Source organism: Hordeum vulgare, chromosome 1H, assembly GCF_904849725.1.
Source record: "Hordeum vulgare subsp. vulgare chromosome 1H, MorexV3_pseudomolecules_assembly, whole genome shotgun sequence".
Taxonomy (NCBI): domain Eukaryota; kingdom Viridiplantae; phylum Streptophyta; class Magnoliopsida; order Poales; family Poaceae; genus Hordeum; species Hordeum vulgare.
Window position 1 is genome coordinate 4,116,664 of NC_058518.1, and position 13,565 is coordinate 4,130,228.

Here is a 13,565-nt window from a genome sequence, read left to right on the forward strand (position 1 = left end):
GTGGGCGCGGGGCCGGCCGGGGCGGGCGCGGGGCCGGCAGGGGCGAGGGCGGGGGCAGCCGGGGCGTGCGCGGCGGCCGGCGAGGAGGCGGCGGCGGCGGGGCCCTCCATGGCGGCGAGGCGGGCGCGAGGAGGCGGCGGTTGGAGACGGAAGCGGGATGAAAATCCCTCCCGCGCTGGAGCTGAGGTGGAGTGCGGGTTGGGAGGAGTTTCTCCTCCCAACCCTCACTTCTACAGGCTCAAAACTAGTTTGAGGGTTGGACCTCTAAAAATATTTACGGGTTTAAGGGTTTAAGGGTTCTAGTCTACGCCGTTTTTCGGACGAAAACTGTAAAAAAGCGGTTATTTTTAAGGGTTTGGGGGTTTGAGGGTTCTACTAGAGATGCTCTTAGCGCCACTCGCTCGCTCACTCTCCTCCTTCTCCTCTCAAGCCTTCAATCACCACCCAGGTATAGCCACAGACCAACCTCATGCATGTTAGACATGCTACAATCTTCTCCGTCTTGCTCGTCCTCTTCGTGCTCTCCGTCATCGTCACACAGAAGCCCCTCTTCCCGACTCGGTCACCGCCGCGTCTCATCAACCACGTCAACGGTGGGTGCGATTACTCCGACGGGAAATGGGTGAGGGACATCACCGCCACCACCACGACCTATGGGGAGGACTGCCCGTTCCTCGACCCCGGCTTCCGTTGCATGCAGAACGGCCGAAACGACTCGTCCTTTCGTCAGTGGCGCTGGCAACCTCGCCATGGCAGCTGCCACCTCCCTAAGTATGTTTGTATTCATCGTCATCGTTATCGTCATTGACATCTCAAATGAAATAGAACTTACATGTTTAAATTTGATAGGTTTAACGCGTCCGATATGCTGGAGAGGAGCCGGAACGGCCGGATCGTGTTCGTCGGCGACTCCATCGGTCGCAACCAATGGGAGTCCATGTTGTGCATGCTCGCCGCCGCCGTGCCGGCCGGTTCGAGGATAAAAGAGAAGTTCGGGAAGCCCCTGAGCCGGCACAAGGGCTACCTCTCCATGGTCTTTGCGGATTACAACCTCTCCATGGAGTACTACCGCGCGCCCATGCTCGTCAAGGTCGACCGTCTCCCGCCGACGAGCGATGGCGCAATCAAGAGGGCCATCCGGCTTGACGTGGTGCCGTGGCATGCCGCCCGCTGGGCCAGCGCCGATGTGCTCGTCCTCAACACGGGTCACTGGTGGAACCTGCATAAGACCATCAAATCGTATGTAATTAGCTAGCTGCCACATGAAATTTTTACATTGTTATCACAATGGTTAGTTATTTGACTGGAGCTGCAATCAATGCTTGCAGAGGAAACTATTTCACCCTGGGCGATCGGTTCAACGTGACAACAAACATCAAGGAAGCATTCCGACGGTCTTTGCAGACGGTGAAAGATTGGGCACTGACCAATCCCCGACTCTCCAAGAGGGGCCACCTCTTCTTCAGGAGCTATTCCCCATCACACTACCGCAATCGGACATGGGACACGGGTGGCTCCTGCACGGACCAATGGGATCCGCTCACGACGATCACGAGTGAGAGGGACCAGCAGGAGCACTCGTGGATCAACACAATGATCTCGAGTGTGGCACGGAGCATGAGGAGACGGCATGGGATGAACAAGGATGCGGTGTTCTTGAACATAACATACACGACGGGCTTGAGGAGGGATGGGCATCCGTCGCGGTACCGGGAGCCCGAGACGCCATCGGATGCGCCCGAGGATTGTAGCCACTGGTGCCTGCCGGGTGTGCCGGACGTGTGGAACCAGATGATGTACGGGCACCTCGTGTCCATGGGATTCGACATGGGGTCGATTAATAGATAGGTAGATGCATAATATATATGTGGTTGTGTGTGCATGTATATTGTTTGGAAGGCAAGATCGGACCAGTCCTAGTGCGCTTCGATTCCTCTCATATTCCAGTAATATCAAGAGGTACATCACTCCTCTCCCTCCCACGGTTTCTGATTTACTAGTCTGTTATTATATGTGGAATTTCGATTCATTGGTGGCATTTTATCTGATGTGCAAGTGAAAATGTGTGAATGTGGATCACATCCACTTTGTGCTCCATCAGATATCCTGAGATTCACGAACTGTCGGATGTGGGCGGACTGCAATGCAGAGGAAATACGAGAGTGGACACAGAATAATTAAGGTAATCAACAGAGTGTTGAATTTTACAAGAGCTGTTCACAACTTATGCAGCGATAAATATAGGAGTAGCTGTTAAAATACAAGCCCAATTGCGAACCGTGTATCTTGCATTGTAGACTACTATTATTACAATGGTACTGACCACTGACCAGTGATTATTCATACATATCCAGACCTAGTACGGACTGAAAGCACCGTACGCAGTGTCGGTAGAGTATATATATATGCCAGTCCCTGAATGTTGACAGAGTATGGTAGTCCCTCTTCTGATTTATTACATCATAGGTTCGTTTTCATATGAGACGAACGGCTTTGGTGGCATCTGCAGGCTCTGCAGCCTCCCTGTTAGCATGTTAACAACCTTCGTCATCGACGGCCGGTTTCTCGGGTTCCACTGGATGCACCACAGTGCCACCATCGCCAGCTGCCTCACCTTCTCTTTCTCTTCTTGAGTCGCTTCCAGAGTAAGCGCCAACTCCTCCCCATTGATCACTTTCTCGTAGATCCACTCCGGGAGGTAAACATCGTTCCGACTCTCAGTACTTGGATCTGAGTTCCTCCTTCCGCTCACCATCTCTAGCACCAGCATGCCGAAACTGAACACGTCTGACTTGTACGATACTCCCCCAAAGTTCCGGGAGTATACCTCTGGTGCAATGTAACCCATTGTGCCTCTTGCTGCAGTTAATGTGACGATGCTTTGGTCCCTTCTGCACAGCTTTGCAAGGCCAAAGTCTGAGATCTTTGGATTGAAGTTGTAGTCGAGCAGGATATTGTGAGGCTTGATGTCAAAGTGGAGGATGCGCTGGTTGCACCCTTGATGTAGGTACTCCATTCCTCTGGCGATGCCTAAAGCAATATCCAGCAGCTTGTCTGGTACCAGAAGGTTCTGAAAAATGTTAGGGTCATCAGAGAATATGTATTTCTCCAGTGACTCTTTAGGCATGAATTCGTAAATAAGAGCCCGTCTCATTCCTTCAGAGCAGAATCCCAGGAGGCGGACAATATTGGCATGGTGGATTAGTCCGATGGTTGCAACTTCGTTGATGAATACTTCTCCCTCTCCTGTAGAGTTCTCTAGCATCTTGACTGCCACAGGCACTCCATTTGGTAGCTTGCCTTTGTAGACACTTCCAAATCCTCCCTGCCCTACTTTTTCCTTAAACCGTCTTGCCATCTTCTTAACTTGAGAGAAAGTGTACCTCGTGGGTTTCGATGTTCCATATGTCTTGAGAAACATTTCGACCTTCAAATGTATCTCCGCGTTATATCTTGTCTTGAGTGAAAGATAAAGCACAGTGGCCACCGTTAACAAAAGAACAACAAATGCGGCCACCGATGACGTAGCTGAATAAACAAACAATATGACATCAGCATATTGCATTGGGAATTAAAAGCCATTACTTAGTTTTATGTGGATAATCGGATAAGAGGACGTCAAGATTCAGAGTAGCCAACAATAGGGATTTGCATAATATGGATTTTGTAATTGAAATGACTGCAGTCAGAGTAGTACCTGCGATGACTTTGACATGGGAACCTGCAAATACCAAAAAAGAGGATGAGACTCCGACCATGGTTTAGTAAACATAAATGAATTATACTTGTCGATTTTTTTTAAACTGTCAAATGGCTTTCATTTAAAAGGCTACTAAAATAACTTGTGGTGCTATTTTAAAAGGAAAATAATTGACAGAAAGGCTCGTGGAGATTCAAACACCTGAAATTATAAAGTGAAATTTTAATAGACTTCAAAACTTCATTACAAATAAAATAGGATGATGCAATTGAACATGGTTCTAGAGAGTTAGAGTTGATCATACCGCCAGGCATACAGAATGGTAGATTCCGTTGTGAGCTGAACGCGCAGCGTTGCCCACTTAGCTCACATTGTCTGCATATGTATTCATTCAAACACACCGTGGTCTCAGCAGAACTGAGGAATGTTTCTGCATCTTCCTTGAAGGACTGTGGGTAGTCTATTGGGTCGCAACTCTGATACATGGGTGTCAGACTGACACCGACACCATCTGATACAGGGATGACCTTGCAGTCCAACGGAAGAATAGAAGTTTCTACATAACCATCCACCAAATAAAAGTAGTGGGTTGTGTTGCTAAGGCAGGAGACTGGGCCAGCAATCCCATCGGCAGCACCAGGTGCAAACTCTCTTGAACAGTGCACCAGGACTATAGTAGAACTCCGGAAGAAAAATCGGTCAAGACTTGGCATCTTATCGTTGAAAACATCAACTTGTGGAGATGATGAGTTTCTGGAGATGACGAGCTTCTGCTTGAGCACCAAACATGGGTCTACAAGCGGGAAAATCTTCATTGAAGAACGCCTGTAATCTATGGCACTGACACTGTATGGGCCAAGAACTGGGTGAAAAAGGATGGTGTCTTGACCAGAGCATGCTAACTTCCTGATTGATCTGCCGGGACATCCACATGATGATGTATTGCTGGATTCAAGGCAGAAAGGATACCTGATCTCTGGGCCGTGTTCGCTGCACTGGGACGGTGGGCAGTATTTGAAGAAATCTTTATCGTCCCATGCCGTTGCCAGGTAGATTCCGTGGTTGATCAGAGGCAGCAGCAGCAGCAGGGCTATGGAAAGTAATTTACGCATCTTTCCGTACAATTGTAACTGAGATGGAGAGGAAGAAGAAGAAGAAGTGGAGTGGAAAATGCAAAAAGAAACAGCACTTATTCCCCGCTCTACTCATAGTTAGGCTTGAGGTTGAGGAGAGCAGACTTGGTTAAGTACTCTTTGCTGTCTGGGTCGTCTTCTGTTCCTGGCTACACAATTGAGAGAATATCTTCCTCTTTCCTGCGTCGTGTATATACCAATGAAGTCATAATCAGTATCCCAACCACACTATTAATTGGTATATGCAGTCAGAGTCACAGTCAGAGTCAGACACTATTAACTGGGATAGTCCATGCCATGCTCTTGTGGATTTAGTGTGATTGCAGACTTGGTTCAGCCTCTGGAAAATCTAGTCCACAGTGTGGAAAATCTCTGGGAACATTGATGGTACAGAAGACTCCAAGTCTTGGCAGCTGTCACAGTGTGGAAAATCTAGTCCATAGTGTGGAAAACTCTGGAAACATTGATGGTACAGAAGACTCCAAGTCTTGGCAGCTGTCACAGTGTGGAAAATCTCTGGAAACATTGATGATACAGAAGACTCCAAGTCTTGGGTCGTCTTCTAGTCCTAGCTACACAATCGAGAGAAATTCTTCCCCCTTAGCACTCTTAGCAAGTCCCTAGTGCATCTGTGAGAAAGCTTTCATGGGGAACCCCGGTGCATTTCATCATTCCATTACCCTGCAATCCTTAACTATCTTTTCCCTCGTTGCAGTTCTTGCAGCAGATCATGTCCAGGGACGAGACGATGGCTGCACACCTTTCTCCTGTGGGCATCTGCAAGACATACGACCTCCCTTCCGTCGGCGAGGTGATCCTCTTGAATGTGGTGTTGAAGCATACGAGCTGGGTTGCACCAGTAGCAAGGCTACAATTCACATCAACAAAGGAACATACTATGTGACTGCCATCAACTACACCAGTTCCTACTTCTGGGTCATGGATCCTAACTTCGATACCATCAGCAGCTGCCCTCTTCCATTGTGGAATCACCTTCCTTACTTTCGATACTTTCATTACTTTGAATACTCTTATACCTTGGGCGGAATTGATTCAGTTTCACCACCTGGCTTTCGTTATTTGGTCACTCAAAGCTACTACAGCGCATGTTTTGCTAATTGTTCACGAGCAGTAGCGAAGAATAGTGCATACAAGCCCGTTGCTTGCCTGAGTGCCAAAAATTCACATGTTTATGTCTGGGTGTCTTATTACGGGTGTATGGTTGAAGATCTTGAGCCTTATTGTGGATACCTGGCCAATATTCCATTTGGTAACGAGTATTATTCTGATTGGCTACAGCTACAGAATGCAAGTTATGCAGATATCATACAAGTCATAAGTAAGGGGTTTACTGTCCAATTTCCTGTGGACACCACGGGGCCTTCTGCTTCTATGAAGTTAAGAAAAAACATCAATTTATGCCTCAACAATTCAATCAGGTGATCACCCTGTGGTTCAGTTTCCTCCCTAATTTAGTTTCTCTACTCTCTACTTTTATCAAGAATTAATGTCGGGCTGTTAAGCCCATAGAGCACATACACACTCGTCATTAATTCATCTTGTACTTATACACACTTAATGCTAATTGGTAGCTGTTAGGAAGTATTAGTATTAGTCTAGGAGTCCTTATTAGTCTATATTTACTTTCCTTATTAGGCATTTAATACAGACAAGTTGCTTTCCTAACATGGTATTAGAGCTTAGCTTATTTTTTTCGGGCGCCGCAACTCGCCCTCCCGATCCAATCTCGCGCGTCGCCGCTGCTTTTCTTGCGTGGTCGTCGCTGCTTTCTCAGGTTTGCAGCCATCTGGTCAACCGCTACAGCCCGGTCGCCGTCGCCTCCAGCCGCCGCCGCCTCCAGCCGCCGCCGCCTCATCCCGCTTGATCTCGCGCTGCCTCGTCTCCCGTCGCTGGTCCAGGACCCGCCGCTGCAGGTCGCGCCGGTCTCCTGCCTCGGATCCAGCCGCCGCCGCCTCCTCATCAGATCCGGTCGCGCCGCCTCACGCCTTGGATCCTGTCGCCGCCCCAGTCCGCCCAGATCGAGACGGCCCAAGATCGGGGATGCTTTTCTTGCTGGCTGCTGCTGTTGTTCCGGCTACTGCTTCCCCTGGCTCTCCTGCCGGCTTCCGTCATCTGGCGCGCATGGCTTCCGCAGCTCCGCCATCCCGCTTGCGGCTCCTGTCAACGCCCGCAGGATCCCATCCGCCTACAAGAGCTGAAACCGCCGTCCAATTAGATCTCTCGTGCCCTGCAGATCAACGCTCCTGCCGGCTGATTGATCCAATGCTTCCGCCCGTCCGTTCCATCTGCGTGCTGCTGCTAATTTCATGCTCTATTCCCGCTGCCCTTTGCTGCACTGCTCAACTGCTGCGTTCCTGCTAGCCTGCTTGCTAGTTGCTGCGTTCGCTCATGCATGCTAGCTGCTGCCTTTCTGTCACGTACGTGGCTGGGGGCGTGCTAGCTTTTGCTCCGTTCCCATTTTGATTTCAACAACAATAATTAAAAAAAAGTACAATGTCTTCTGCATACACGATGGATTTTGCATCTTTGTGTCGTGTATGCTTGCTAGCTTTTAGCTTCCTTGTTTTCCGCTGCGTCCACCAAATCCGTTGATATTTTGTGTTTTCTCATGCATGAGAGTCCACCATACCGTAGTCCGTCAGCCTTTCTCCGGTCCTGATCCTTTTTATACAACTTTTTGTGGCTTATTTGCCCTTGTTGTTTTTTATAGGATTTTCTGGACTTCTTTTGCATTGTCAATCTATGTTCATCGTGCCTTAACCACCGAGCTTCTTTCGCCGTCGGTTGTCGTGGACTATGATTTTCTGCACAATGTTTTATTCTCTTGATGTGCTATCTTCTTTTGATAACCCATCTTCTCTTGATACTTATCTTGTATCTTCAAGTGATGCGGTGTCTACCTCTGATGTGCCATCTCTTCGTTATCTCCTTCGGCGACTCACAAGTTTTGAAGACTCTTCATGCTACGACGACACTCCCAAGACGCGGATTTGGATTATCATTTTTTTAGTATTACACTTCTTCAAATGCAATGCTATTGCATACGCTTTGCATTTGAGGGGGGGAGTGTGTTAGGAAGTATTAGTATTAGTTTAGGAGTTCTTATTAGTCTATGTTTACTTTTTTTGCACCTCAAGTCATGTGTAATATATATATGCCCCTTGGGCCTTCAATACAGACAAATTACTTTTCTAACAGTAGCAAAGGTCTGTTAATCAATTGCACTATTCCATCCATGTCGGGCATAGGTCAGATTATGTCAAATTTTAAAACAACAGTCCAAATACAACGTATAGTTGAATTACATGGTAGCGAAATCGAACACTGTTGTTGTGCGCAAATGGGATTGAATTAGTTCACAAATGGAATTTACCCTATCTATAGAACCATGCTCCCTTCTAAATACATTTCTTTAAAATGGTATAATTTGCAGCTACTTCAAGGAGCAATCATCTGGTGCGGGCATTGTGAATTGGGCTCATGTTTTTTTCTGGAGTGAAGTGCACTTCTTAGAATGTGTGACTCAATTGTCCGACGATCACTACTTCACAACACAGTTTGTTTTGGTCGTTGTGACCATAGTATCTGCGATTGCTATTCCCAAGTTCTTGTTCGGTACGTGACAATTATATGCCTTTTACTTCCAAAATTGAATTTACATATTTTTAATCGTCATGGCCACAATCTAGGACATACACATATGACGACACGTTCATCTATCTTACATCTGTATGTGTCGCCTTGTTGGGCAGTACTATGTAGGTTCTTGTTGGCACCCCTGGCTGTATGGATATTCCTAGCCTACAAGTACTGGAAAACAAGGATCATAATTGATGCAGTTGAGAAGTTCCTCAGGATTCAACAAATAATTGGCCCTACGAGGTATGCCTACACAGACATCATTTCAGTCACAAGCCATTTCAGAGATAAATTGGGCCAAGGGGGCTACGGCTCCGTGTACAAGGGCGTGCTACTCCCAGGCGGTGTCCATGTTGCCGTGAAGATGCTGGAGGGCAACTCAAACTGCAATGGAGAAGATTTCATCAGCGAGGTCTCCACCATCGGCAGGATCCACCACGTCAACGTTGTGCGTCTCATGGGGTTCTGCTCGGAGGAAATGCGAAGGGCCTGAGTCTACGAGTACATGCCCAATGGTTCTCTGGACAAGTACATCTTCTCTGCTGAGAAGAGCTTCTCATGGGACAAGCTCAACGAGATCACTCTGGGCATTGCCAGGGGGATCAACTACTTACACCAAGGGTGCGACATGCAGATTCTACACTTTGACATCAAGCCGCACAACATCCTTCTCGACAGCAATTTCGTCCCAAAGGTCGCAGATTTCGGGCTTGCCAAGCTGTACCCGAGGGGCGACAGTTTCGTTCCTTTGAGCGCCATGCGGGGAACCGTTGGCTACATAGCCCCCGAGATGATATCCCGGAGCTTCGGCGTCATATCCAGCAAGTCCGACGTGTACAGCTTCGGGATGCTGCTGCTGGAGATGGCTGGCGGTAGAAGGAACGCTGATCCAAACATGGGGTCCTCAAGTCAGGCGTACTATCCGTCATGGGTGTACGACCAGCTGACTCGGGAAGAAGCGGGTGAGATATCTCCAGTTGTTGCCGACATGCACGAGCTGGAGAAGAAGCTGTGTGTTGTCGGATTATGGTGTATTCAGATGAGGTCTCGTGATCGGCCAACGATGAGCGAGGTCATTGAGATTCTGGAGGCTGGGGTTGATGACCTACAGATGCCTTCAAGGCCGTTTTTTTGTGACGAAGGACACATCCATGTGGAGGACTCTTACCATTTCACCTCCGAGCTGACGGCGGTCTCGGAGGAGGGATTGAGTGTGGTGTCAGAGGAAGACGATGTGTGAGGTATAGATACAATATGTGGTATTAACTTATTATGTATGTATGTATGTATGTGTATATGTATGTATCCTGGAGTGATGCACTTATCTGTAAAAGTTATTGTTGTAACAATACCAACCCAGTATAGATGCTTTGTACAAACTGCCTTGCTTGCTGTGCGGAGCAACTTCATCAAATAAGTATGAAATCTTACATCCATCTATTTGTTTGTTCATTACTCTTGATAAATTATGATGAAAAATATTACTTGAATAGTAAATTCTTGATACAAATAAGTCTATGAGAGGTGACAAAAGGCTGCCTTTTTCTTGTTGAGAAACATTTTCACAGAACATACAGTTAGTGGATGAAGATTGCCACTGAGAAGCTAGCTTGCATGCATTTTCTTTTCTTTTGCATATGAAAGACCCATAAAACCATTGGTCTCCAATTTCATCACAAATTCATTGAGATGCGGTTTTAGTTTACAGCAACATCATTCCAGGTTGCGTTTCCAGCTGCATAATTCGCATTGTTGAAGTTTCGCATATTCTAACCTTCAGGATTGTGCACGAAGACATAGATAGATAGTTTTTTCCCCCTCTTTGCCACTAAGAAATCGTCGCGGTCATGGAATTAAATAACACATTCAAGAACAGAGCCACATGCCACAGCTGATCTTCTAACACGTCGTCTTCGATCGTAGGCAGGAAAAATAATAATTCCAACTCTGATTTAATTGAACTCCCTGCCGTGTTGTATTGGATGCATAGACTTGGCGCAATCCAGTCCTGTCAAACGGTACTTGTGTGTGTGTGCGACAAGGGGTGCCGTCACAGTGTGGAAATTCTAGTAACAGTGACAGTTGCAATTTCTGAAGAATGGGTGGATACTGTGAGTTACCCAGTAGATGGGGCAGAAAAATCTTGTGGTCCTGTGATATGTTACCCTAAGACTGAAGCTACTAGCAAGCCGCAGCCCCTGTCACAAACTGCCTTCCTAGTCCTGCACTTGTTATTGCAGAAACAACAGAGTAATTTCAGTTAAATTCAACATATATGATTTTTTTTGTTTACTCTTATATACAAATTTCGGTCGATATACATGTCAGAACCACTCGTCTGGTTCCTCGGAAGGATGGATTCCCCCCCTGTGATGGGACAGATGAGAAAAAGAGCACCTCTATTCCTTATTGTAGAAACAAATATTTGTTTAGATAACTTTGTGTTCCTTTTCTCAGAAAAACAGATGAACTTTGCATTATTGGATGAACATTCAATCAACATTACTTGGAAGCTAACTTACATACATTCCATTTCCAGTGCAACAAATAAGACCCCCCAAGAAATAACATTCAATCGCAAATTCATTGACGGAGGTCTTTAATTTACAACAACATAAATCAAGATTGGGTTTCCAGAAGCATATGACCATGCTCTCATGATAATAATTCAACATATTTCCAAGTCTTATTTGATGGAACCCCATGCCGTGTTCTAGTGACTGCATAGTCGACTCTTGTCCTGTCAAATGTCACTCGTGTGGAAATTTCAATAACACTGACATTGCCATGTCTCGAACTGGAAGATGTGTGGACACTGTCAGTTACCCAATAGATGGGGCAGAAGAGTCTTGTGTTCCAACACCAGGAATATAATGCTGATATGGTCCTGAAGCTGATATCCTTGCTGTCCACTGCTTTGTACCGCAACACGCAAGTGGTAGCCCCTGTCACAATCTGCCTTCCTAGCAGTGCACATCTTATATCTTCTATCTTATCTTATATGTTATATTTACTAATTGGATGCATCATACGAGCCTCCATGTTAATCCACATTATCAAGACTAATTAAGCTGTCGGATCTGGAATTTACGGTTAGGACTAAATAAGGAAAGAACTTTGATAGGATCTTACACAAAATTGTACGTACAAAAGAAACGTTAACGTGCAGAGTCCCGAAGAAAAAAGAAGGCAAAAAGATGTTACAACAAATACGTTCAGGCTAAAAGAAACCACGGACATGAAAAGTTCTGAATAATTAAAAAAGCAATAGGAAACGATTGCGACGTGGACTTGCTGTTCAAATACTATACATCTGGATATCAGCCGGAATTAAATATAGTTTTCTATAGGTTGTACCTAGCCATAACGACCAATTAAGTTTTCATCTTTGTGTGCACATGAAAATCCCAAAGGTCAGGCGATGATGCGCATGCATGTACAAGTTCTTTGGCCAGGTGAACTATCATGCTGGCGTTCTATGCACCTATCTGCACGAACACAGACAGAGACATGGCAGACATGGCTGTTGTTTGAGGTAAGTTATACTCCCTTCGTCTCAAATTTTTTGTCTTAAATTTATGTAGATATGAATGTATCTAGTCATATTTTAGTATTTAGATACATCCATTTTTAGATAAACCTAAGACAAACCAGAGACTGCGTAATCCCTCTTCCTCCGGTTGGCATCCTGCAGCTGGGCTTCGATTTCTTGGAGCTTTGCTGCCAGACGCGGCCAGGTCTTGATATGCTTCATCCTCTTCTTCATCTTGCCAGCGAACCCTCCATGCTTGGAGTCCTCCAGCTTATCTCGCCGACAAAGATGGATGTGGCCTCGTCGGTGTCCTTGAACCGCTCTGCCTCCCGCAGGTACGCTTGCATGCTCTCCAGCTCCGCCTTGGACCGACGGATCTTGCCGAAGAGACCCCTCAAGGCCGCAGCTTCCTTGCACAACAGTGCTCCACCATAGTCCATAGGTGGCCGCCTCTTTTGCGAGCGCTGCCCCGAGCGTCATCACCAGCTGCCCGACAACAGCCTCTGCCATGGTTTTCGAGGTTTTCTTATTTTCCAGATGATGGTTGCTGAAGGCAACTCCAACCAAGTGACCAAATCTCACTCACCAAATTCTCATTCTAGTACCAACATCCCCTTATTTCTTTGTGCAGTCCAACCCAATTAACAGATCTCACACACCTACATTTTATTTTATTGATTCCATAGAACCATCAAACATCCCTCTGTCTCTGTCCATATAGGTCGATGGCTCATTTGGCTGTGACGAAGAACCTGTAAAATAAGTAGAAACAAGAGCATCAGGGACAATAACATGAGCACCGAAACAAGTAGAGCAGCAGTGCAGCATCGATCTATCCTCATTATCTATCTCTCCCACTCTGCAGCAGCATCAAGCAGCAGTCTAGTCTAGTCTCAGCCAAAATTCACGTCACCCTCTCTGCTCTCTCACCCTCATGACAAGACAAGCACACACATCACCTGGAAAAAGGGGAGAACCAACCTGTACAGTAGATCCTTCCGGCAGCGACGACGCGCCTGGTTTGATTTGCACGCGACACAAAGCAGAGACCAAGTTAATTAAGCAGGTTGGTCCTGCTTGCTCAATCTCCCAGGTACTGAAAATTCATGTGCCTGAAAAACAACCGCACATATCATAACTCCAAGATGATATATCCTGACCTGGACGTTGCATAAGAAAAAGGAAATGTAACCACCTTTTTTTTTCTTAGCTTATGAGAGAAGACAGTTATAGTAGTAGCATTCAGGTTTCATCAGTGTGGAGTCAAACAAAACAGTCACAAGCACATGACGACCCTACATCATATTTCCATCATTTTCTAAAGTAGTGATCTAAACACTCTTATAATTTTTTTACAGAGGGAGTATATCACAACATTTTCCAAGAAAAAAATTAGCATATCACGACATAAACCTTTGAGTAAAAGCGACTGAAATGAAACATCCAAGCCTGCAGGAACCAAGCACAGGTGGAAAGCTTCAGGTTGCAGTTTGAAATCCATCCATCCGGTGGAAAGCATCAGGTTGCAGCTTGAAATCCA

The 13,565-nt window shown here is 46.3% G+C and overlaps 2 protein-coding genes and 1 pseudogene across 3 annotated transcripts; 2 read left to right on the forward strand and 1 right to left on the reverse strand.

Annotated features, from left to right (window-relative positions):
- Nucleotides 1–469: 469 nt before the first annotated feature.
- Nucleotides 470–1,848, forward strand: LOC123394956 (protein trichome birefringence-like 8). Its single transcript, XM_045089864.1, has 3 exons — nt 470–771; nt 850–1,239; nt 1,329–1,848. The coding sequence occupies exons 1-3, from the start codon at nt 470–472 to the stop codon at nt 1,846–1,848; spliced, it is 1,212 nt and encodes a 403-aa protein (XP_044945799.1).
- Nucleotides 1,849–2,398: 550 nt separating this feature from the next.
- Nucleotides 2,399–4,812, reverse strand: LOC123424777 (rust resistance kinase Lr10-like). Its single transcript, XM_045108504.1, has 3 exons — nt 4,005–4,812; nt 3,698–3,721; nt 2,399–3,528 (listed from the first exon to the last, which is right to left on the reverse strand). The coding sequence occupies exons 1-3, from the start codon at nt 4,810–4,812 to the stop codon at nt 2,456–2,458; spliced, it is 1,905 nt and encodes a 634-aa protein (XP_044964439.1). The 3' UTR covers nt 2,399–2,455.
- Nucleotides 4,813–5,478: 666 nt separating this feature from the next.
- LOC123424869 lies at nt 5,479–9,923 on the forward strand (annotated as a pseudogene). The gene is made up of 3 exons (XR_006621756.1): nt 5,479–6,272; nt 8,288–8,469; nt 8,607–9,923. The product of XR_006621756.1 is annotated as an LEAF RUST 10 DISEASE-RESISTANCE LOCUS RECEPTOR-LIKE PROTEIN KINASE-like 2.3 (transcript).
- Nucleotides 9,924–13,565: the final 3,642 nt, after the last annotated feature.

Bases quoted from the DNA above. Each gene is read 5' to 3' on its own strand.
- LOC123424777 (XM_045108504.1), bottom strand. From the start codon at position 4,812: ATGCGTAAATTACTTTCCATAGCCCTGCTGCTGCTGCTGCCTCTGATC. The intron at 3,722-4,004 runs GTATGATCAACT...TGGTATTTGCAG, and splicing joins ACCATTCTGTATGCCTGGCG to GTTCCCATGTCAAAGTCATC. The intron at 3,529-3,697 runs GTACTACTCTGA...TTGTTTATTCAG, and splicing joins CCATGTCAAAGTCATCGCAG to CTACGTCATCGGTGGCCGCA.
- LOC123394956 (XM_045089864.1), top strand. From the start codon at position 470: ATGCATGTTAGACATGCTACAATCTTCTCCGTCTTGCTCGTCCTCTTC. The intron at 772-849 runs GTATGTTTGTAT...TAAATTTGATAG, and splicing joins GGCAGCTGCCACCTCCCTAA to GTTTAACGCGTCCGATATGC. The intron at 1,240-1,328 runs GTATGTAATTAG...CAATGCTTGCAG, and splicing joins CTGCATAAGACCATCAAATC to AGGAAACTATTTCACCCTGG.